This window comes from Hemicordylus capensis, chromosome 2 (assembly GCF_027244095.1).
Source record: "Hemicordylus capensis ecotype Gifberg chromosome 2, rHemCap1.1.pri, whole genome shotgun sequence".
Taxonomy (NCBI): Eukaryota; Metazoa; Chordata; class Lepidosauria; order Squamata; family Cordylidae; genus Hemicordylus; species Hemicordylus capensis.
In genome coordinates, this window is record NC_069658.1 from 164,627,157 (window position 1) to 164,648,301 (window position 21,145).

General features: G+C 49.1%; 1 protein-coding gene across 5 annotated transcripts in view; it reads left to right on the plus strand.

Moving 5' to 3' along the window:
• Nucleotides 1-17,396, plus strand: part of ZNF384 (zinc finger protein 384) — a 31,851-nt gene extending 14,455 nt beyond the window's left edge. For 4 of the 5 annotated variants that reach the window (XM_053290800.1, XM_053290796.1, XM_053290799.1 and 1 more), the window contains exons 5-9: nt 8,115-8,339; nt 8,868-9,050; nt 9,905-9,983; nt 13,001-13,159; nt 13,349-17,396. In XM_053290800.1, coding sequence (XP_053146775.1) covers nt 8,115-8,339; nt 8,868-9,050; nt 9,905-9,983; nt 13,001-13,159; nt 13,349-13,672 — 970 coding nt within the window. In that variant the 3' untranslated portion in view covers nt 13,673-17,396. The remainder of the gene's footprint in view (nt 1-8,114; nt 8,340-8,867; nt 9,051-9,904; nt 9,984-13,000; nt 13,160-13,348) is intronic. The other variant, XM_053290797.1, reaches the window with a different exon arrangement.
• The last annotated feature ends 3,749 nt before the right edge of the window (nt 17,397-21,145 follow it).

A 21,145-nucleotide genomic window follows, 5' to 3' on the forward strand; every position in this document is an offset into this window, starting at 1 on the left:
TGCTACGCTCCTGGGAACACCATTTTCCATTACTCCCACTGTCATCGTTTCTCTTCCAGTTGTGATGAGGATACAGTAATACATTGCTGGGATTCTACACAGTGAGCCTGCCCACTTCAGTCTTTGGCCTGATTGTGACAGCCTTTCTATAAACTTTTGAGAACTGCACAAAACTTTTCTGAAAATTGAGGAAAGAAACTTGGCAGCTGTAAGACAAACCTTTGTGTAATGGTTAAGAAGAAATTGAGTTGGGGTAGGAGAGAAATCTTCCTCTGTTTCAAAGCTGCTACTTCTGGTCTTCCAACTTTCCCCTTCTGAGGAATGCCTGTGCAAAATTTCCTATAGGCCAGCTTCATTTAAGTGGTATTGCTAGGGTTTGTTGTAAGGGTTAGAAGGGAAAATGAGTTAACAGCTTAGCTATGGCAAGAATTCTCCATCTCTAGTAAATCCAGCTTTGAGGTCTTTACACTGAAACCTGGAGATTGAGTGGCTTTTCATATGTGTGCAGTGTCTTCATTTTTCTTTTTTTTTAAAAAGGGTTTTGCTTTATCGAAACCAGCTGTTGAGTTCTACCAGACACCACAGAAGATTCTTAAAGTTAATCCTAGGAACTCAGAGCCAGCCTGATGTGCTGGTGGCACTCAACTATTTTCTGAAAAAGCTGCAGCCATCCTTAAATGTGGGAAGCCCTGCATGGGAATTGTCAGCAGATCGATTTTAATGTTGCAACTATCCAAAAGCAATCTTGTTGGCAGAGAACGTTACAGAATGTTGTCTTTCTAATAATCCCATACTGTATGCACCTACTAGCCTCACTCACATGGTATCTGAAGTGATCTGGAGGAAGTAAAGAGAAAAGGTATAATGTATCACCCTTTGTAATTATTGAGAAGAAAAAACTTTTTCCACATGGGAGGAGGAAGGATTTAGAATGGAGACATGCAGCTGGTGTGAAGGAGGAGATAGTAAAGGGGAGATGGAAACTGTAGTGAAAACCTGTATTCAGGGCTGTGTTTGATGAGGAAAAAATTGAGGCACTGCACCAAGAAAAAGCTGAAATCAGTTTAAATTACGAAAATACGAGCTTTCTCTTTATACCCAATGCTGCAGTGATGTGCATAATTCTGGGTTTGATCATCATGGGATGTGGCAAAGACATTGAAGCTTTGCCTCGAAACGCTCCTCATTTGGCCATCTTCTGCTTCTGAAATTTCAGTAAGAACTGGCCACACACTATACCATATAGTGGTATAACTATACCATAAGAGCTAGGAACTTGTGTGTTTTTTAAACTGAGTCTCCACTGGATTCTGCTCCTACAGAATTGTACATAGCCCTGCCTATATTTATCCTTCTGTTAAATAAGTAATGGATATCTGTTGAAATATCAAGTGAAGGGCTTTCAATAAACCAGAATCTCTTCCCACATAACATAAGGTAAAGATATATTATGTGGAAAGAGATCCTGTTCCACAGCCTGTGGGCAAAACCCAATAGAGAATGGAATATAGGACAACTGGTTTGATGGAGAGCAGGGCAGTAGTGTGGAAATCCAGATAAGAGTGGCAAAATAAATGTAGGATAGCTACACTTTTATGTGTTTCCCCTTGGGTACACAGGGCTGGCTGGACCATTAGTTTGATGAGGGCAATAAATTTGCACTTGCCCGGAGGTAGATTTCTCTACAATTATTTGGTTAGGGGCTAGGATGATGTGGCAGGGGTTGCCTGCCTTGAAATTAGATGCAGATGGATAGGGATTCCAAGACACTGCAGCGGAGGAGGAGGAAGAAATTCTTCTCCTGCTATGCATTTCTCCCAAGGAAAAGGTCAGTGGGAAGGCTCCTTCTGGTCTGTACCATATTTTCCATTAAACCAACACATCCTCAATTTTCCTTAAATGAAGCAGAGACCAGTAAACCAAAGTTCCTGCCTTTGTAGTGATTTCTGGAGCTTGGTGTGCTGAGAATGTGTTTTCAAGGGCTGTAGAATTTTGGAGATACTTGGGGGCATGGGAAACTGGCTTGACCCTATATATGTGCGTATATGTATGTGTGTTTTCTGCAAAGCCAGAGTTTTAGGATGCTCTGTCACTGATTGAGAAATTCTCCTGCCTTAAGTGTAACTCAGATTTCCGTCTTTGGTCTGGCTTCACAATCTCTCTGGTCTGTCATGTTGGCCTGTGTGTCTGGTAGAGCATTTCATGCAGTCATACCTGCATCAAAGCTGGAATGGCAGATCTCTTCCCCCACCCTGCCCAGTTCTTCTCTTGACCTCTGGTGGTACTTCATATGTTTCCAATAGATTACTCATCAGAGTTGCTCATTAGAGAAGGCAAGCAAGGCAACAGTTTGACTGCCTTTGGGAAAGTGCTAACTGGGTTCAGAGAAGAGAGAAGTGGAGTCAAAACCTCCTTGGCTATCCATGCAAGTTCTCAAATTCCTTATTGACCAGGCAGGCACCCAGGGTGGAAGCCTGACCACAACAGCACATCACACACGCTTATATTGTGCTAAGTGGATGGCCTTTCAGATATCCTGACAGTGTACAATACTTGATCATATTAGTGAAGTGCTAGAAAAAAATCTGCTGCACAGAACACACAAAAAGACAGGCCCTGCCAATAGGCTTAGACTCTAATCTAGACAGAAATAAAACACAGAACTGGAGGAGAAGGCCAAAAACAATTGGACATTGGCTAGCTGAAACAAAGGCATCACTGCTGGTAAGGGGTTACATGTGAAAACACACATGCATGAAATGGAGCCAGGCTTTGACAAACAGCAAAAACTCAGAAGAATGTTGAGACCAAGAAGGAGACAAGAGAGGAAACATAAGCAGAAACTAATAAATGAATAAATTGGGGAAATGCCAGACTTTCAGGGAATGCTACCAGTATGCTGCCTGCCACAGTGACTATTAGTGTGGCTCCACCCTCTTCAGCAGAAACGCTACCCATGTGGTGTTCTTGACTGGACCCCTTTCCTCATCATCCTTCACCTACAAAGAGCAGCCGCTAGTGGCAGTACAGTGAGGTGCTTTTTTAAAAAGTTGGTCCTATGGTAGGTAAAGGTAAAGTTGTGTCATCAAGTTGGTGTCGACTCCTAGTGCCCACAGAGCCCTGTGGTTTTCTTTGGTAGAATACAGGAGGGGTTTACCATTGCCATCTCTTGTGCAGTATGAGACGATGCCTTTCAGCATCTTCTTATATTGCTGCTGCCCGACATAGGAGTTTCCCATAGTCTGGGAAACATACCAGCTGGGATTTGAACCAGCTCCCTAGACAAATAACTTCCCCATTGTGCCATTAGGTGGCTTACTTGTCAGTAGAGGCCATGCAAATAAAATCCATTTCCACTTTAACAGCCTTTTAACTTTCTAATTCATGTTCTGCTTCCACTAAGTGATGAGTTTGTCAAGAACAGACAAGAGCAGGACTGCTCAACTTTGGTCCTCCTGTAGATGTTGGCCTACATAATCCCTGGCTATTGGCTGCTGTGGCTGGGGATTATGGGAGTTGTAGTGCAAAAGCAGCTGGGGGGGCGGCGGCTAAGTTGAGCAGGCCTGGACAAGAGGTTCTTCTGACTTACGTGGAAGTTAGGATCTGTTCCACCACTTCCTCCCTGGAGGACCCCTGTTTATTGTGGAGTAACTGCCTGCCTCCTAAAAGCAGAATAGGAGAGGGAGGAACTCTGGGATATGTTCACATGACTTCACTGAATGTGATCTTCCTTGTGCAGAATGTGCTCCTACATATGAAAGTTATTTGAAGGCATGGCCTTAGGCAGGCTCCTCTCTCTCTCTCTCTCTCTCTCTCTCTCTCTCTCTCTCTCTCTCTCTCTTTCTTTCTCTCTCGTCCCCTAACTGGCAATATGATAATACTAATTTACTGGTAAGATTGTTGTGTGGGGATTATGACGTGATATTGTACATGAAGCACTTTGAAGCGCTTACATGTTCTGGCAATGGGAAATGCATTTCCACCTGAATACTCATGCAGGGATACTGAAATTTTGCCTTTTTGTTCATATCATCTGAGAGGGTCAGTATGTGCATATTCAGAGCAGCTAACCTGATTGTGGGTAGCGAACGATGAATGACAAACTGGATTATTCATAATTACCTAGAACACATGGTTTGCTTTCGGTAAGGCAGGCAGGTATTCTGGCAGTGCAGTGTAGCCAGGCCATGAGGACTTGCACTCATAGGCTTCCCTGGCAGGGACTAAGGCAGTGGTCCTCAAACCAGGAGCCTCCAGATGTTGCTGAACTGCAGCTCCCATCAGGAGTTGTAGTTCAGCAACATCTGAAGGCTCCTGGTTTGGAAACCACTGGACTAAAGGCCTCTTCCTTAACCATCAACACATTCCCCTCTTGTGCGTTCTGACCAGGAGCATCCTGCTTAGGGCTGTGTGTACTCATTTTAAAAATAAGGTATAAATCTATGCCCAGGCATTCCCACTTGTTCACCAAAGCTGCAATCTGTTACTCGTGTAAGCAGTGCAAATGGAACAGGTTGTATAATTTTTATTTTTTGTATCACCCTTTCTGGCTTTGCTGGTCAGGGGAAAGACAATGAGCTGTTCAGGGCACTAAAGCCCGCACTCTTGCTCACTGGCTGCTGTGCTCAGCCCCTCGTGGCTTCTGAGGTCTCAACAGGCATTGCCCACCTGGTATCAAATACATGTTCATAACCATAAGGCTTGGGTCCAGGGTGCTTCAGAGAGCGCCTTCTTTGTCATGAACCCTGTCGCGTATTAAGGTCATCTGCAGAGGTCTGGTTACGGTTGCCACCGGCTCGTTTGGTGGCAACTCGGGACTGGGCTTCTCTGTGGCTGCCCCGGGGCTTTGGGTTCTGCTCCCTGTCAAAATAAGAGCATCTCCATCAGTGTTCCCTCTAAGATGTGCACGTGCTCACAAGTTTTTTTGATGTCCGCTCAGTCAGTTTCGGATCCCGCTCAGGTTTAATCAGGAAGGCCGCATTCTGAATGCACATGCGCAGACACTGCCTTGATACTGCCGCCCAGAACAAAACTCATTCTGCAGAGAGATGGGGGAAATTAGAGAGACATAAGAACGGCCCTGCTGGATCAGGCCCAAGGCCCATCTAGTCCAGCGTTCTGTTTCATACAGTGGCCCACCAGATGCTGTTGGAAGCCACAGGCAGGAGTTGAGGGCGTGCCCTCTCTCCTGCCATTATTCCCCTGCAACTGCTACTCGGAGGCATCCTGCCTTTGAGGCTGGAGGTGGCCCACAGTCCTCCAACAACTGATCTTTGTCTCCGATTGCTTTTAGGAAGTCCCTCAAGACACACCTGTTTTCTCAGGCTTTTAACTGAAATTTTAAAAGGTCTTTTATCCCATGAAGTCATTAGCTTCTTATTCTGTGAAATGGTTTTGGCTGGTTTTTTACTTTTATATTTGCTGAGTTAAGAGATACACACATCAGGTGGTGTATAAACATGATAAATGAAATAAATAATGAATGAGAGTGAATGCAGAGTAGGCAACCTTGGCTGTCCAGCTGTTGCTGAGCTCCCATCCTCCCCAGCCGCAATAAATTCTTGTTCAGGGTGATGCAAGTTGTAGTTCAGCAGCTGGAGAGCCAAGGTTGCCTACCCCCTGCTAGAGGCTGGTTTAAAAAAAAGCCAAGATCATCAGGAAGCTGGACTTGGCACCCAGTTTCTCACTCTGCAGTCTTCCTGCATTCATGCTGTATGTACAATCCTTAACCTGTTATGCTCTCAGGTGCCTCATACAGATTTTGAGCTGGGAGAGTCTAGTTGACGAAACCTTGCCGCACACAACAGTTGCCTAGTATTGCACGTTCACATTCTAAATCAAATTTAGTACTAAATAGTGGCACAGTGAATGTCTCTTCATTAGGAAAAAGCCTGCAAGGTCAGCAACTCCAGCTCCCCTGCATGCTTGTTAAACTATGCAAAGTTAGAGGAAACCGAGACTCTGGGGTTGGCAGCCGTGTTCCCTCTAAAAGGGATTCCCAGGTGGTGTTGACTACAACTCCCATAACCCTCGGCCAAAGGCCATTGTAGCTGGGGATGCTGGGAGTTGTAGTGAAATACATCTGGGAATCCCTGCTAAAGGAAACGCTGGTTGGCAGTCTCCAGTGGAGTTGGCCCTTGATCTTTGTGTTTGGTGACCAACTGCCCAATAGGTAGGCTACTTAGGAACCACTCTGAAATTTACCAAATTCATGACCTCTGCTGGTGAAACAGCATCCAGCTTTGAGAGCATATGGGATGAAAGGAAGAGGGGGAAATAACTTCAAATAACTCAGAACATTTTAATTTTCTATAGGCAAGAGTTCCAGAAGTGTGTCTTGACTAGATTTCGATCAAACCAACTTGGTTCTTCCATGTGTGTGTGTGTGTGTGTGTGTGTGTGTGTACACGTACACGTCTCATGCATTTGTACAGAATTTGATATAGTGATGTTTGGCCTTGAACTGGGGAACACCCAGGTTCCTGAAATCGCCCACTTCAGTTATCAGCTCACCCAGTTTATAATCTCTAAGACATAAGGCAGTGAGTGATCTTCACAGGGGCCACTTTGGCAAAACAAAAACAAAAAAAACCAACAACCCTTCAGTGCAGAGCCATTTCCCATTGTGCTGACCTCCACCTGGTTTTCTTAGTGCTCAGAGGGCTGTTTAAGAGAGATTGAATCCCCTTTTAGGAGCTGTAGGAAGAAAGTACTGGGAAGAGTTTCACTTCCCACCATTCTGTGCATACCTTTTAAGGGGGCCCAGTTTTCCTTAAAGGACCAGAGTTCCCTCTTAACAGGAATTACCAGATGTTAACTACAACTCCCAGAATCCCCAGCTGCAATGGCTTCTGCTTGGGGATTCTGGGAGTTGTAGTCAACATCATCTGGGAATCCCTGTTAGAGGGAACACTGTAAAGGACGCACACCCATTGGCTGGGGAAAGTGCAGCAGTGCATGGTGGGAATGGTTGCCTCCACATCATGTCAGGGGAGCTGTGCAGAGCATTGAGGTTCACACAAGCCCAATAAACAATTAAGGAGGCATACTTGGACTTCATGGGGGCTGCCGGTGGCCCCCTGGCCTTACAGTGAAGAACCTTCGCATAATGTATCAGTGCATAGTGATCTTAAAATAATTGTTTGCAAGGTGAAGACTGGCTAACCTCTGCAGCAGATATTTCTCCATATTTCCCCTGAAACTCCATATACCATCTCTTTTCCCACCTATTGATGTGTTACAGTCTGTTATCTAGAAGTCTCTCAGAATAGTGTCCAGTAATGCATTGCGGAACCCAAAGGCTGCCTTGAAAACTGGGGACAGGTCAGCCTAATCTCTTCATTTTCCCCTGCATTTGTCCTGTATTTACCAGCCCATCACTGATGAAGTCTTCCAGGGTCCTGTCTTCGATTTATCCCCCAATAAACCGATTGATCTAAAGCCAAGCTCTGGGAAAGGAACCATTTGCAAAGGAACCAGATGACCACCCATGTTGCCATTTACCTGAAGTGCGGTCCCTTGATCCTTGGCCCCTGCTTCCTGGGCAAGGGTAGAGGGTTGAGCGGATGAGAGCGGACCCGTGCTGATAATGTGGAAATGTTTGTACAGGACTGGAAACAGGCTGGAGGTGGGCTCCTTGGTTAAGGAAGGTAGAAGGTGGGTGGACATTGTGACACGGTAGGCTGCAATTTCCAGATCAAGTGGTGATTGAGGTAGAATTGACACTGACTTCTAGGAAGCAGAAAGCTCTTACTAATGTCTCTCTCGTCACGGTTTCTTCCTTTATCGCTTATCTGTGTGCTGGAGAATCTGTAGCTGCCCCAGCCTATTTTTTGTGTGTATTCTACCAAAGACAACCGCAGGGCTCCGTGGTTGCCAGGAGTCGACACCGACTCAGCCGCACGCTTTACCTTTATCTATGTCACATGTCAGTGCCTCGTCAGTTTTAGGAGCTGGGCGTGAATCCTAGAATTTGTGGGCTCAATGTTCTGCAGAGAGGATGGCTGCCATCCCTCAAGTGGTCGACTCCCTCTGCCGGTGGAGTTGGTGGGGGAAGGGGGCTGGCTGCCTGGCTGTCCTTGTGTCATGGTGCTGCCCTCTCCTCCTGGTCTCAGGTGCCGGATGTGTTCCCTGACCTTCTTCTCCAAGTCAGAGATGCAGATCCACTCCAAGTCCCACACGGAGGCAAAGCCGCACAAGTGCCCGCACTGCTCCAAGAGCTTCGCTAACAGTTCCTACCTGGCCCAGCACATACGCATCCACTCAGGGGCCAAGCCCTACACCTGCAGCTACTGCCAGAAGGCGTTCCGCCAGCTCTCCCACCTACAGCAGCACACACGGTAAGAGCCACGGGGGCTGGGGGGGGCGGGGCATCCACACTGCATGCTGCCAGCCTCTCGGCATGATGCGAGTGCCCTCAGGGAGACGGCTCAGGGCAGAGCGCTGCCATTGAGAGCAGGTGGCGTCTACCCTTGCCAAGGCAAGTTAGGGCAGCCGGTGCTACGTTCTGGGGCTGTGTAGCTGCGGAAGGCAGGGCTTGGTGTGATCCGTAGGAAGCCGAACTCTTTAGGTGCGGGACTGGCAGCCTCCTCACTCCACCTCCACGCAGTGCCCTCCCCCCCCCTCCGACTCCAGCCCTGGGCTTCCCACACACACACTTCTGCCACCACATGGCTCTTCTCTCTGGCCCAAGTTGGCCGTGGCCTCCCCCTCCCCCCCGGGGGGAGCTCAGGGCAAGAGCCCCACTTGGGTGGCCTCCACTGTAGCCAGACAGCATGATGCCGCTCCTCATGTTGCCACTGCCGGCCAGCTGGCGGTCCTGTCCAACTGCTGCCCCTGCTCCTCCTCCTCCTCCTCCTCTTCGGCAGGATCCACTCCAAGCTCCACACGGCGATTGTCAAGCCGCACAAGTGCCCTCACTGCTCCAAGAGCTTCGCCAACACGTCCTACCTGGCCCAGCACCTCCGCATCCACTCGGGGGTCAAACCCTACACGTGCCGTTACTGCCAGAAGGCGTTCCGCCAGCTCTCCCACCTACAGCAGCACACACGGTAAGGGCCAAGGAGGCTGGGGGCCCAGCCTGGCCCCCCGTGCCGTCAGCATGCACCTTTTTGGAGCACGCACGCCAAGCATGCAGGGGGTGGGGGTGGGGAGGGGGTTGCAACCAGCCGTGTCCACTGCCCCCCCCAGTGAGGATGGAGTGGGGGCTGCAGAGCAGACACAAACCGGGCCAGGGCAGAGGTGAATCCTTTTCACCCCACCCAGGGGTCCCAGAGAGAGAGAGAAGGGGATGGACCTGGGCCACGGGGCTCTCAACCAGTGGGGAAGTGGAGGGGTGGCGAGAGGTGGAGAGAAGAGTGTGTGGAAGCTTCCGTCGGTGTCGCCGGGGGTAGGGAGGCACGCAGTTGTCCTGGCAGAGATGTCGGCCGGCTTTTGGGTTGAGGGGAGTGTTGCTGCTACGAAGACAGAAAGCAGAGGAGCTGCACTGTGGGCTCATGCTTTGGCACTGTGGAGAGCCGAGTCATGGAATCCGCCGACTCTGGCTCGGGGTGGGGGCAGAGCCCTTGGTCTCCCGTCACGGGCCCTGGCAATGCCACAGGAGGTGGCCACCATCACTCTGAGCTTGGCTTTTGCCCCCCCCCCCGAACGGCTTGTCCCTCTCCCCTCCTTCTTGCATGACTTTGCGTGCTCTCCCTCTTAGCGAGCTCAGCTAAGCTGGAGGAGGCAAGCAGTGGCATGTGGGCTCATCAAGGAGACGGTCCCCCTGGTGGACGGTGGCACACTTGCTTGTCTGGCTCAGCTGTAGGGCTGCTTGGGGGGCATCTGGGAGTGGGATTTTGTTCTCAGGTTTCTTCTGCTAAACTTCTGGGTGGTTGTGTTTTTTTTTTACTCTTTTCTGTGGTAGGATTCATACAGGAGACCGGCCCTACAAATGCGCTCACCCTGGGTGTGAGAAGGCTTTCACACAGCTCTCCAACTTGCAGGTAAGGCTGTAAACGTGCCCCATGCTGCTCTCAGAGGTGGGGGAACGTCCTCTGCTTCCACCCCAGAACAGACTGACCAACCAAGGGGTTGTGGTTGGAAAGCAGCAGTGCGGTGGGGGGAGGGGGTGGCTATTTATTACTACACCATTGCGGGATGAGCCTCTACATCACAGCACCCTTTGTGTCCTAATCTGGATGGTTGTGCCAAAGAGAGGAGGTTGCCGAACAGAATTCTGGGAGAATGTGATCAGGAGTGTGCAGGGGGTCTTGTGTAAGGACCAGGTGAGCAAGACTTGGAACAAGTTTGAAGATCCTGGAAGGTTTTTCTTTTTAGGTCACTCAAAGGGGAACAAATCCTAGCTTCATGTTATTATCCTAGTAGTATTGCATCTTTATTGTGTATGAAGTATTCACTAGACAACAGCAACAAAATATGTATTACCTAATAAATAAAGATGGCTCCCTGTCCCCAAAGGGCTCACAATCTAGAAAGAAACATGAGACAGACACCAGCCACAGTCACTGGAGGTCCTGTGCCGGGGGTTGGATAGGGCCAGTTACTCCTCCCCTGCTCAATAAAGAGAATCACCACATTAAAAAGGTGCCTCTTTGCCCAGTTTGCAAGGGTGACACTAGAATGAATAGAACAGACCAGTGTTGTCCTGCCACAGGCTCACCATTCTGAAACCTGAAGCAGCCTGAATTACTTCAAGGGTAAAATAGAGATCCCTGAAGTCCGTGCAGCTGTTAGGAGCCCCTCCTACATGCAAGCACCCTTTATCTGTGGTGTGGTTGGGCTTGGTGTATAATCTCTGAAGGACTGGCAATGGCTAGGAAAAGGCTGTGTCCCAGTAGGGAAGAAACATCTCAGCAGAATTTAGATGACTCTCTAGCATGTATGGTGAATCAGGGCAAACCTGTGTGGTGCTCAAGTCAGAGCAGCTGTTACTGTTGGTGAACCAAGGGAGAAAATCTGCTACCTTAAATTGGTACATAATTATATTGTTGTAGAAATATGGATGTATTGCAAAGTTGTGCTAATTTTAAATGCAGTTGGGTTTGCGTGAGGATTTTGCTAAGCCTAACAAGCTTTTTGGGTAGGCAGTTTTCTGCATCCTGTTCTGCAGATCAACCTGAAATATAATGTGAGTTTGGGAGCCAAGAAGCAGAGGAGGGTGGAATAGTTCCATCAGTTACAGTCCTGGCACGGATAGCCCTCAGCAGCACCCTTTAGGGATGTGCGTGGAACCGGCGGGGGGCGGGGTCGAAGGGGGGGGCATAACTTTTAAGGGTGGGGGAGGGTACCTTTACTCCTCACTCTGCGTTTCCCCTGCTGGTGCTCTATTTTAAAAGTGTCCGTCTGGGTGGCAGCATACCTCCCTGCCGCCCGAGTGTCCTCCTAGGCCGGAAGTAAAAGGAAGTACCCAGCGTGTTTGTACATGCTCACGTGTGCCGGGTACTTCATTTTACTTCTGGCAAGGAGGATACCAAGGTGGTAGGGAGGTACGCTGCCACCCTGACGGACACTTTTAAATGGAGTGCCGGCAGGAGAAATGTGGCAGGAGGGGTAAGGGCACCCTCCCCCGCCTTTAAAGGTATTCCTCCCACCTCGAACCGGTTCCATTCACATCCCTAGCAGTCTCTAGCCCTTGTTTTGTGACAATAATCTGCTCACTCTAGAAGCACTTGCTTTCCTCTGAGAGATTAGAGGTCTGCGATTGGTCTGCTAGTGTCAACTCCATACTTTGGGCATCTCCCTGTAAGACTACTGCAAGGTGGTGTATGTGGGGCTGCCTCTGAAGTCTTCTTGGAAGCTGCAGTTAGTCTAAAATGGCGCCACTAAGCTGGTTGTTGGGTGCCCATCTTCCTGATGCGGTAAGAGCTGCACCGGCTCCCAGTCTGTGTCTGGGCACACTTTGAAGTGTTGGTGCTTAAAGCCCTACATGGCTGGACTTGGGTACCATACAGAGGGTCTGATGCTGTTAGCCCACTGAGATTCTCCACATCTTGGGAGAGAACCTTCTTGGTTGTGGTGTCCTGTTTGTGGAATTCTTTCCCCATGAAGGCTCATGTGATGCCACTTTGCCTGGTGCCAGAAAGGCCACAAAGACCTTCTTTATTTTTCAGGCCTTTTAACCTGATGAGATCTGTTCATTCTGCTATTTCTGTCCTGCTGTTTAGGGATTCCCAGGTTTGACTACAGTTCCCATCATCCCCAGCCAGAGGCCATTGTAGCCGGGAGTGGTGGGAGTTGTAGTCAACAGCTGGGAATCCCCACAACACAGGTTGTGTTGATGTATTTGTGTTATACCTCTTTGTGTGAACCACCCTGAAAATACTTAGTGGAAGGTGGCATAGGGATGCCTTAAGATGATTGTGCAGTGTCCGGAGTGGGGGACGTAGCCGATGAGGACTAGAAGCACTCTTGCTTGTTTTGGCCACTGGGGAATAGAGAGGCAGGGCTATCTCCATCTCAAGAAGCCTTTAACAACCCACCCATGAAGCTCAGGGGGCATCTCCTGCCTGGGTTTACCCTGAGATTGGTTCTTGGCACACGAAGGCTGTGGGCACAAGGGGGGGGGGGTCTTTGGGATTGGCAGTGGGCCCTCAGCAGCTGTCCAGCTAGGCTGACTCCTGGTGCTGGCCCAGGGAGGGTTCTGTACGTAGGGTGCCTCATGACCCAAATACAGCAGTTCATGTGGGGTTAAGGGGTCTGTTGGCTTCATGGTTTTTGATTTACAATGAACTGGCCGCTTAGTTAAAAACACCTCATTGTCAAGTTGTACAAAGAAGCATAAGCCTTTGGTTCCAGAGTATTACGGGTTCAGTGTGTTAAACTAAGTGCAGATTTACAGTCCCAAATGTGTAGGTTCTTGGAGGACCTTTGCAGCATGAAGTCTAGAGTGGTTAGTTCCTGGTCTTTGAATCATGACTAATACTGCACAGAGAGAGAGTCTGAAAAGGGGCACGGGTCGATCTGGCTGCAATTCACTCCCCTTTCTCCCTCATTTTTCCAGTCCCACAGACGGCAGCACAACAAAGACAAACCTTTCAAGTGCCATAACTGCCACCGTGCGTACACAGATGCCGCCTCGTTGGAGGTTCACCTGGCCACCCACACGGTGAAGCATGCCAAGATCTACAACTGCTCCATGTGCAATCGGGCCTACACCTCGGTAAGAACCTCCCTGGCTTGGCGGAGAGGCAGCTGGAGGAGTAGTTGGGTGCTGCTGGATCAGAGCCGTACTCCAGAGGCAGATTCTTCACTCGCTCCCTCCCTCCCTCCCTGGGTCTGCTGTTGGAATGAAGGAGCCGTTGCTGTGTCCCTCTGGCTGACTTTGCCTTCCCTTTCCCTTCTGTCCCAGGAGACCTACCTGATGAAGCACATGCGGAAACACAACATCCCTGACCCCCAGCAGCAGGTGGCTGTGGTCCAGGCGCAAGTGCAAGCGCAGGTCCAGGCTCAAGCCCAGGCGGCAGCGCAGCAGCAGCAGCAGCAGCAACAGCAGCAGCACTTCCAGTCGCAGGCGGGTGGGGCGGCAGGGGGCCCATCTGGAGACAACCCTCCCAACCCCCCGCCCCAATGTTCCTTTGACCTTACCCCTTACAAGACTTCAGAGCATCATAAAGACATCTGTCTCACAGTGAGCACTAGCACCATCCAAGTGGAACACCTATCCAGTTCCTAGAGACCTTGGCGTAGGGGAGTGGAAAACGTCTTGTGCATAATGGATGCCCAAGGGCATTTCTTGTGTGATGACCTCTCTCATGCAACAACCTCTGGCCTTGTCGACTACAGCTTCCCTTTTGGGGGAGGGGGGGTTATATCCCTTAAGTGGCCACCTCTTGGCTTGACCATTAGTGCCTCAAGAGGTACAGCAGCATGCCCTAAATGTGTTGGGGTGGGGGAGCTCCCTTCTTGTGAGGAGTCCTCTGCTTCAACGAGTACCTTTGGCATATCCAGTGAAAGCTCCCATGGTCTCCTTGTATTAGGCAAAAGGAGCACCTTCGGATACCTAGCAAGCCGATGAGAAACAAAGGAAAGCTCGTGGGTGGGAGGGGCTTCACCGTTGACTAGTTCCAGGTGAATGCGAGTGCATAGCAGTCTCCTGAATGTTTCCCTTGGGGTGGGTGTGGAGTGGAGAACATTTGCTCTCTGTCCCGCCTCCTCATGAGGGGGGGGAGGACTTGCTTCCTGCTCCATCCAGTTCTAGCCACCCATCTACCCATCTTGCACAAACCCATGAGGATGGGGAAGCGAGGGGTATTGCTGGGGCCTGAGATGTGCCTGGACTTGTGAGTGAGCCTCACCGAGCGCTGCAGATGACGACGTGGGGGCTAGCTGTCCTTGTCAAGCGCAGGAGGAATTTGGGGCAGGCTGCCACTCACACCATTCTGTAGCTCAAGCTCCGCTGCAATTAGAAGCCCGCTGCAGGCAGAAAGAGACAGTCTGAACCAAAAAAAGCAGTGGGTGGTAAGAGTGCCAAAAGGATCATGGTCCTCACCCCCAGAGAGAAGGACCAAGGGGACGGTCTGATCTTCCTCCCCCCAATATCACACGCTGCCACACCAGGCTAGGAGACCTTTTTGAGGGGGGCAGTGGGAAAGGGAACTGTTGAGCTGCTCCTCTCAACGTATCATCCAGATGCTTCCTTCACTCTCCTCATTGCCAAGACAGCCTGAACTCCAGAGGGGGCTGTCGTGGCGACCGTTGGGCGGCAGTTGCCAGAGGAATCTTCCCGAAGTGGACAGTGACGAAGAGGCGGCAATGGAAGTAGCCACCCTGCACAGAGAGAGACCAATGAGATTGGGGGCAATCCCCAAGACTAGACTCAAGCCCCCTCCCCCAATGAATTTATATATATATATACATAAATATATATAGATATCTATTCACCCCCCCCAACCCCACCCAGCCTGCTCTGTCCTTGCTGTAACTGTTTCTATCTGTGTTTTATAAAATGCATTATTCTTGCACACTTTTATTTTCAATCCTTGGTTTTTACCCCTCTTGCTCATTTGCATTTTTCATCTTCAAGTTATTTCCCTGTTTTCTTTTCTCCTCCCCCCCCCACCCCGCCTCTTTTTAATCTTGTGGTTTCCAACGCTATCATTCAGTGTTCTGATTATCACTTGGATCACAGAGGCAGAAAACAAGGCAGGAGAAAGTGAATTGGGATTTACACCAAAAGATGCAGAGCCCTAGTGGGCATATACATGCCAAGGGTGGGAGGGGGTGTTGGGAAGAACTGTGACTCTTTAAACTATTGGTGCATAAGAATAAACTGCTTCAGATGCCTTTCTCTGTGGACAAAGGTGCTGGCAATTCTTGGCAGAAGCTGTGTGTCCAGGGCCAGCATGTGGGAATTGCATGTTCATCCCCTCTCCCCATCAGAGAGTGAGCCTAACAGGAATGTTGCCGGCTGCCTTCTATGCAAACTGTGGTGTTTCTGTGGCACAAAGTGGCTGCTGTGTGAAGACAAGTTCATCAGTGACCTTGGAAACTGGCACACACTTTGGTTAGACCAGGACTGATGGACATTCTCCACTCACCCACCACCTACATAGAACCCCATTGTGATCAAAAGGACCAGGTGCATGGGCATTTCAAGATGGCTCAGTTGCAGGGAGAGAGAGAAGTGTGTGGCTCGCTGGCTTTCTGGGTCAGGTATGGGTATGATTACAATGTGTTCTAGCACTTCAAGGACTGAGTATGTGTGTGCGGGGGGGGGCATAATCCTGCACTTGCTTCCTTTCAGGGCATGAATTACTTGAACCTTGGGTAGTTCGAGGGCAGTGTTCATTGTTGCAAGCATTGTAGGTGCTAGTGGAGTTCTGTCCTTCCCCCGCCCAGCTGTGCATCAGGCAGAAATGGAATGGTTGGAATTGAGCTGTTGCTTGAGAATTGTGTGACAGCTGTGATCTTGAGTGGTAACTAAAATTGTCCGCTAATGATCATCCACTGTATTGGCACAACAGTGGTATATTCCCTACGACTCCTTGTATGCACTTGGCAGTAGGCCCTTCTGTTTCTGAGAAACGGTGGTGGTGGTATGTGCCAGAAACGGGAGCAAAGGCCTCCCTTTCTCCTTCAAGACATGATGATAGCTGGATCAGCCGTGACCAATGCAGTAGTGGTGGTCTTTCCGTGACAGGTCAGTGGCAAATCCCACGTTGTGTGCTGGCAGTAAGGTTTGCATTGGAACTAAAACCAATATATGAGAACACCATTGATGCTTTTGGCATACATCTAGTTTCTTCCCTTTTGATTATGGCCTATGGTGAAACAGGTATTTGGACCGGCAAAACCCGTTTGGCCACACAGGAGCAGAGAAATGTGTGTACCAGAAGCATCGGTGGTGCTCATTCTGCTTTCAGGTCTCCAAAATATTATCATCTATGCATCACTTCTGCACAGGGAGTAAGGAAAATGTGTATAGTGACTTGTGGGGTGGACACAAAGGAGGGAGGGGAGTGTGAGGATACATGCCCTCATGTGCACTCAACGTTATGGGGTTTGTCAGGACTGAGACCTTGCAGACTCTAAAGATGTCTTACCTGGATGAAATGCAAACAGCCATATCTCACGCTAATCTTCACTGCAGACGTTATTTGGGGGGTGGGGGTGGGGGAAGCAGTGCTCCAAGCATAGGAGCATGCAGGACCCTTAATGCAGTATGAACCTGGGAGTGAGAATGGTGGGGTTTTTGCACATGTTGGGAAGCTAGAGAGCATCACAGAGCTCCCAGTATTGAAGCCTGAGTGTAAGTACAAGAGTTCCATCTGTTAGTCCTGTGGGAGTGCTGCAGTCTGTCGGGCTGAGAAGGAGTGGACTATAAGAATCATTCTTGTGTTTGGGGACACCCTTTTCCTTTGCTGGTACTCCTCCCCCGCCTCCATTTCTCCTGCCCCCTCTGAAGCTTTTTGCTCAGCTTTCCCGCTTCTAAGCTACACCAAACAGGAAAACGATTTGAGAGAAATGAAAGTGAGAAAACACAGGTCCCTTTATGCTGAATACAAAAGTACTTCTCCATAGATGGAGTCAAGGTTAGGGTAGCCAATGAAAACCTACCAAGTTAAGAAATGCCACATGTTGAAGGCACTGGGCAATTTTTGTGTTACTGGATATTTTTCCGTCTTCATTGAAGAGAAGTGTGCCAGTGGAATTTGGGTTGCTGAATATTAAGGCGACTATTTCCTGTTTGCTCATACCTTTGAAACTACCACGTTGGTTCAGCGTGAGTTACTTTCAGCTGCTCCAAGAAGCTTTCATGTTGCATTTTCCCAGGAGGAGAGAGGGGTATTTTAAATTTCCAACCTTAATATTGCATTAGAACTTTTTGTATTTAATTTCATTACTTTTTTTATAAAAAAGAAAGAAAGAATAAACTCCAGAAGCCCACTTAACCCTTATAGAGCTGTGTTTGTGTGTGGTTGAACTTTCTTTAACAACTAACCGTGGTTGGGTGGGGCGCTACAACTGAAGCAATGTCTTGTCTCGGTGTAGTCTGGAAGTGGAAAGACTTGACAAATTATGCTGTTTGGGCCCACGTATGTCCCTGAGCATCAGAACAGGTGTGTGCGTGTGCGCGTCTTCATACTGTTCCAGAGTATGACAAGGTAGGCAGTGACTTTCACCTGCCCTCTGCACTTCGTATGGATACTGAAATAGATGTTCCTCTGTTTTTTTTCTCCTGCACTGAGCATGTATCTAGGTTCTTTCCTCCACCCCTTTCAATCAAGTTTCTCCTGCCCAGTCACCACAGAAGTACTGGTTTATCCAGTTGGGTCATTGGCATTTGTCTTTAGCCCTGCTCAAACATTATGGTGTACAACTGTCTGTACACTTGTACATGTTTGTGTGAATGACTGTATCTGTGTTTGTTTTTGAAATGAACCTGGATACAGGCCCCTCCGATGCATGGTACAGATAGGAGATGTCCTGCTGTCCCTGTGTTCAATTTTTTTTTGGTTCTTTATTACAGTCCAAGACCAGAGAAGAGCAACAATGTGAATAATAGTACCTGTATACACTCATACAAGTCTCAGTAGGGCTTTTATTTTCCTAAGAAATACTCAGGTTTCCATGTACCCTGTGTTAATTAAGATTCTGCATCTAGGCAACCCAAACTGCCAAGCAAAAGTGAATTCTGTAACTTGGAGAAGGGGCAGAAACCTCTAGAGGGTACCAAAATCTTGCTCCCAGACACTAGAAATTTGTTCAGCTACCCCTCTGACCTCTGACGCTTCAGCAAGCCTTGGCCACATATTTTCAAGCATTTTCTCTACCTTTGCAGTGTGAAAAGTATGTTTCAGGAGAGCTGAAGTTCTGTATCCAGCACCGTGTTCTACATCTCCCCACCCCCAGAGGAGTGGGCCATAGTTTGGTAGGATCTAGTCACAGATTCAATCCCTGGCATTTCTAGGTAGGGCTATAAAGGACCCCTGCCTGAGACCTTGGAAAGCTGCTGTTGGACAGTAGAGACAGTACCAAGTCATTGGGCCAGTGGTCTGACTCTGTACAAGGCAGCTTTGTGTATTTGTATTTTCCTGCTCAAGTGAGAAGTAGAGTGTGCCATCAAGTTGCTGTTGAGACTCATGGAGACCACAGAGCCCTGTGGTTGTCTTTGGTAGAATACAGGAGGGGTTGACCATTGTCAGCTTCCACGCAGCAGGAGATGATGCCTTTCCGCATCTCCATATACACTGCTACCTAATATAGGCGTTTCCCATTGTCAGCGACACACACCATCAGGGATTTGAACTGGCAGCCTCTGGCTTGCTAGTCAAGTCATTTCCCTGCTGCCGCTAAGCCATGAGAACCAAACCTAAAATGTGTGGTGTAGGCTAGGACCACCCCCCATCTAAACTCTGTTCTGCTCCTTCCTTGCCACTGAAGATGTGCCTTGCTTCTCCTACTCAGTCAAGAAGCAGGACTTGTGTAAATTAGCAAGGCTTTAAGAGCCTTGTGAAGGAAATCCCTCCCAGTGTTTTGCCTGCTGAAGAAACTGGAGCTCACTCCGCCTCTGGCCCTTCTTCAAGCAGAACTGGAAAAAAGAGAGCAGCTTGCTCTCCCTCAGCAAGAACCGTTTCCCCCTTCTCCGTGCAAGGCCTTCCTAGTCTTTCTTTTTAAAAAGCTGTTTTAGTACTCCCAGCTGGCATTCTACTTCCATTTGTGTGCATATATTCCCACTGGGCCAAGCCCCTGAAAATCCCTTGGGGGGGGGGGAGGCGCAGTAAGACAAGCACCCTTCTGCATCTAAAAAGCCCTCCTTGGCCCAGAAGCTGTGCTGTCTTCCAGATGGCACTGCTGGTCCAAAGCCTCTAGAGGGCGCTGATGGGCCGCTTCCAGCCAGCCCACAACCCCTCCCTGCTCCCCCTTTTAAGCTGTAGGATTCAACTTGGCAGAGTTCAGAATGTCTAGGTGTAGAGGGTTTTTTTTGGGGGGGGGGGGGGGGAGGTACAGCAGTCTCTGGTCTCCCTTGCTGGAACAGTTTCTTGATATGAGAGCTTCTCCGGAGGAAGAGGCCTTAGTAGTCTCCTAGAGCAACAGGATCATTCACAGGGTGAATGGATTTCTTACAGGATCTGCATAGGGCTCTTCATGGTCCTACAAGGAGCTATTTCATGAGCCTCAGGTCACTGGCTGACTACTTATTTGAGATGTTTTGGTCTTTGGGTCCCCATGACTTTGGACCTCAGTCTATAAGGACCTATGTGCCACCTTCACCCACATCAGCTTCAAAGACTATATGCAAGTTAAAAAAAACAAGCGACCAAGCGTTACCTTATTGGTACCAAAGCCTATAGTTGAATACAGCCTCCTGGCAACAGAGGGTTATCTTGGCCTGGGGCAGAAGCCCGGGGGGAGTGGCACTTTGCCCACTACGGCGCCTGCCACTGCCACTTCTTCTGCCTACGGGCTGTTTCTGCTGCCAGCAAGGCCTATCACTGCTAAATGTGCCATGAAAATTAGAGGCTTCACTGGCTGCAGCAAAAGCAACCAGCAGGCAGACGAGGTGGGGATGGGAGTAGCAAGCAGGCCTATGGGGTGGGGGTGGCAGTAGCCAGGTTTCACCTAGGCCACTAAAACTCCTTGGGCCAGCCCTGCCTGACTTCAAGAATGTCCTCTCGGCACAGTTTCCATATGACAACATGGTAATCCTTCCTCAGATGGTGCAAAAAAGGATGCCCTCTTCCCCTGGGATACAAGAGCCACCTGTATCCCTTCAGGCCTACCTCAAATGGCATATGCTCTGACAACTGTCCTGTCAAACCAGGATAATAGACATTTAGGATCTCACCTGAAACCCTTGTGGTTCCTTTGAAGCATCCCACATTTCTCAGTGCCCCAACAATACAGAGGTTCTGCACAAGGTCTCATAGGCCCTTCATATACACCCCTCCTAGCCTTCAAAATTAATTCCCTTACCTTGCAAAACCATATGGGCACTGCGGCCCTGACAGTGCCATCATCCTGACAGGGCAACCTCCTCCTACAAGTCACAGGCAATTTTCTCTATTCTGCTGTCTCTCCTCTCCTCTCCTCTCCTCAGAAAGACAGAATGGCACAGCCTTGACATCCACTGGGCCTCTGTATCTCTTCAAGTACGCCATGCCTCTTGGATGAAAGACAGCCTGTTCCTTGTCTTCACCCCTCCACAATAAGATAAGGTCTCTAAGCACATGACCAGATGGATCATGGCATGTGTGAGCCCACCAGCTTCCTGTCCCTGGTGCCAGACTAGTCCCTCTCACCAGGAAGCTGCAAGCTCCATGGCCCTCAGTACCTTCCTCCATCTCCAAGAGATCTGTAGAGCAGCTTCATAGTCCTAAATGTCAATGATACCGACCTTATAAGCGCCATATGTTTGCTGCCAGAAAGGCCTCTCAGCAGCAGTGTCTTGTTTATTTATTTAAAATATTTATACCCCACCCCTCCAGTACACTACTGCTCGGGGTGGCTTACAACAAAACATCCTGCAAAACATCTCCCACCTCTATAGGGGCAGTGACATATCCCAGGCCTTCTGGACTGTTATTTCACATCTTACCTGGGATGCCCCCTCTCCACTACCAACAAAAAAAAGGAACATTGGTATTCTCTACTTGTGAAGGTTTCTTCTTGGTGGAATAGAGAGCATCAATCCCTGCCCAGTAGT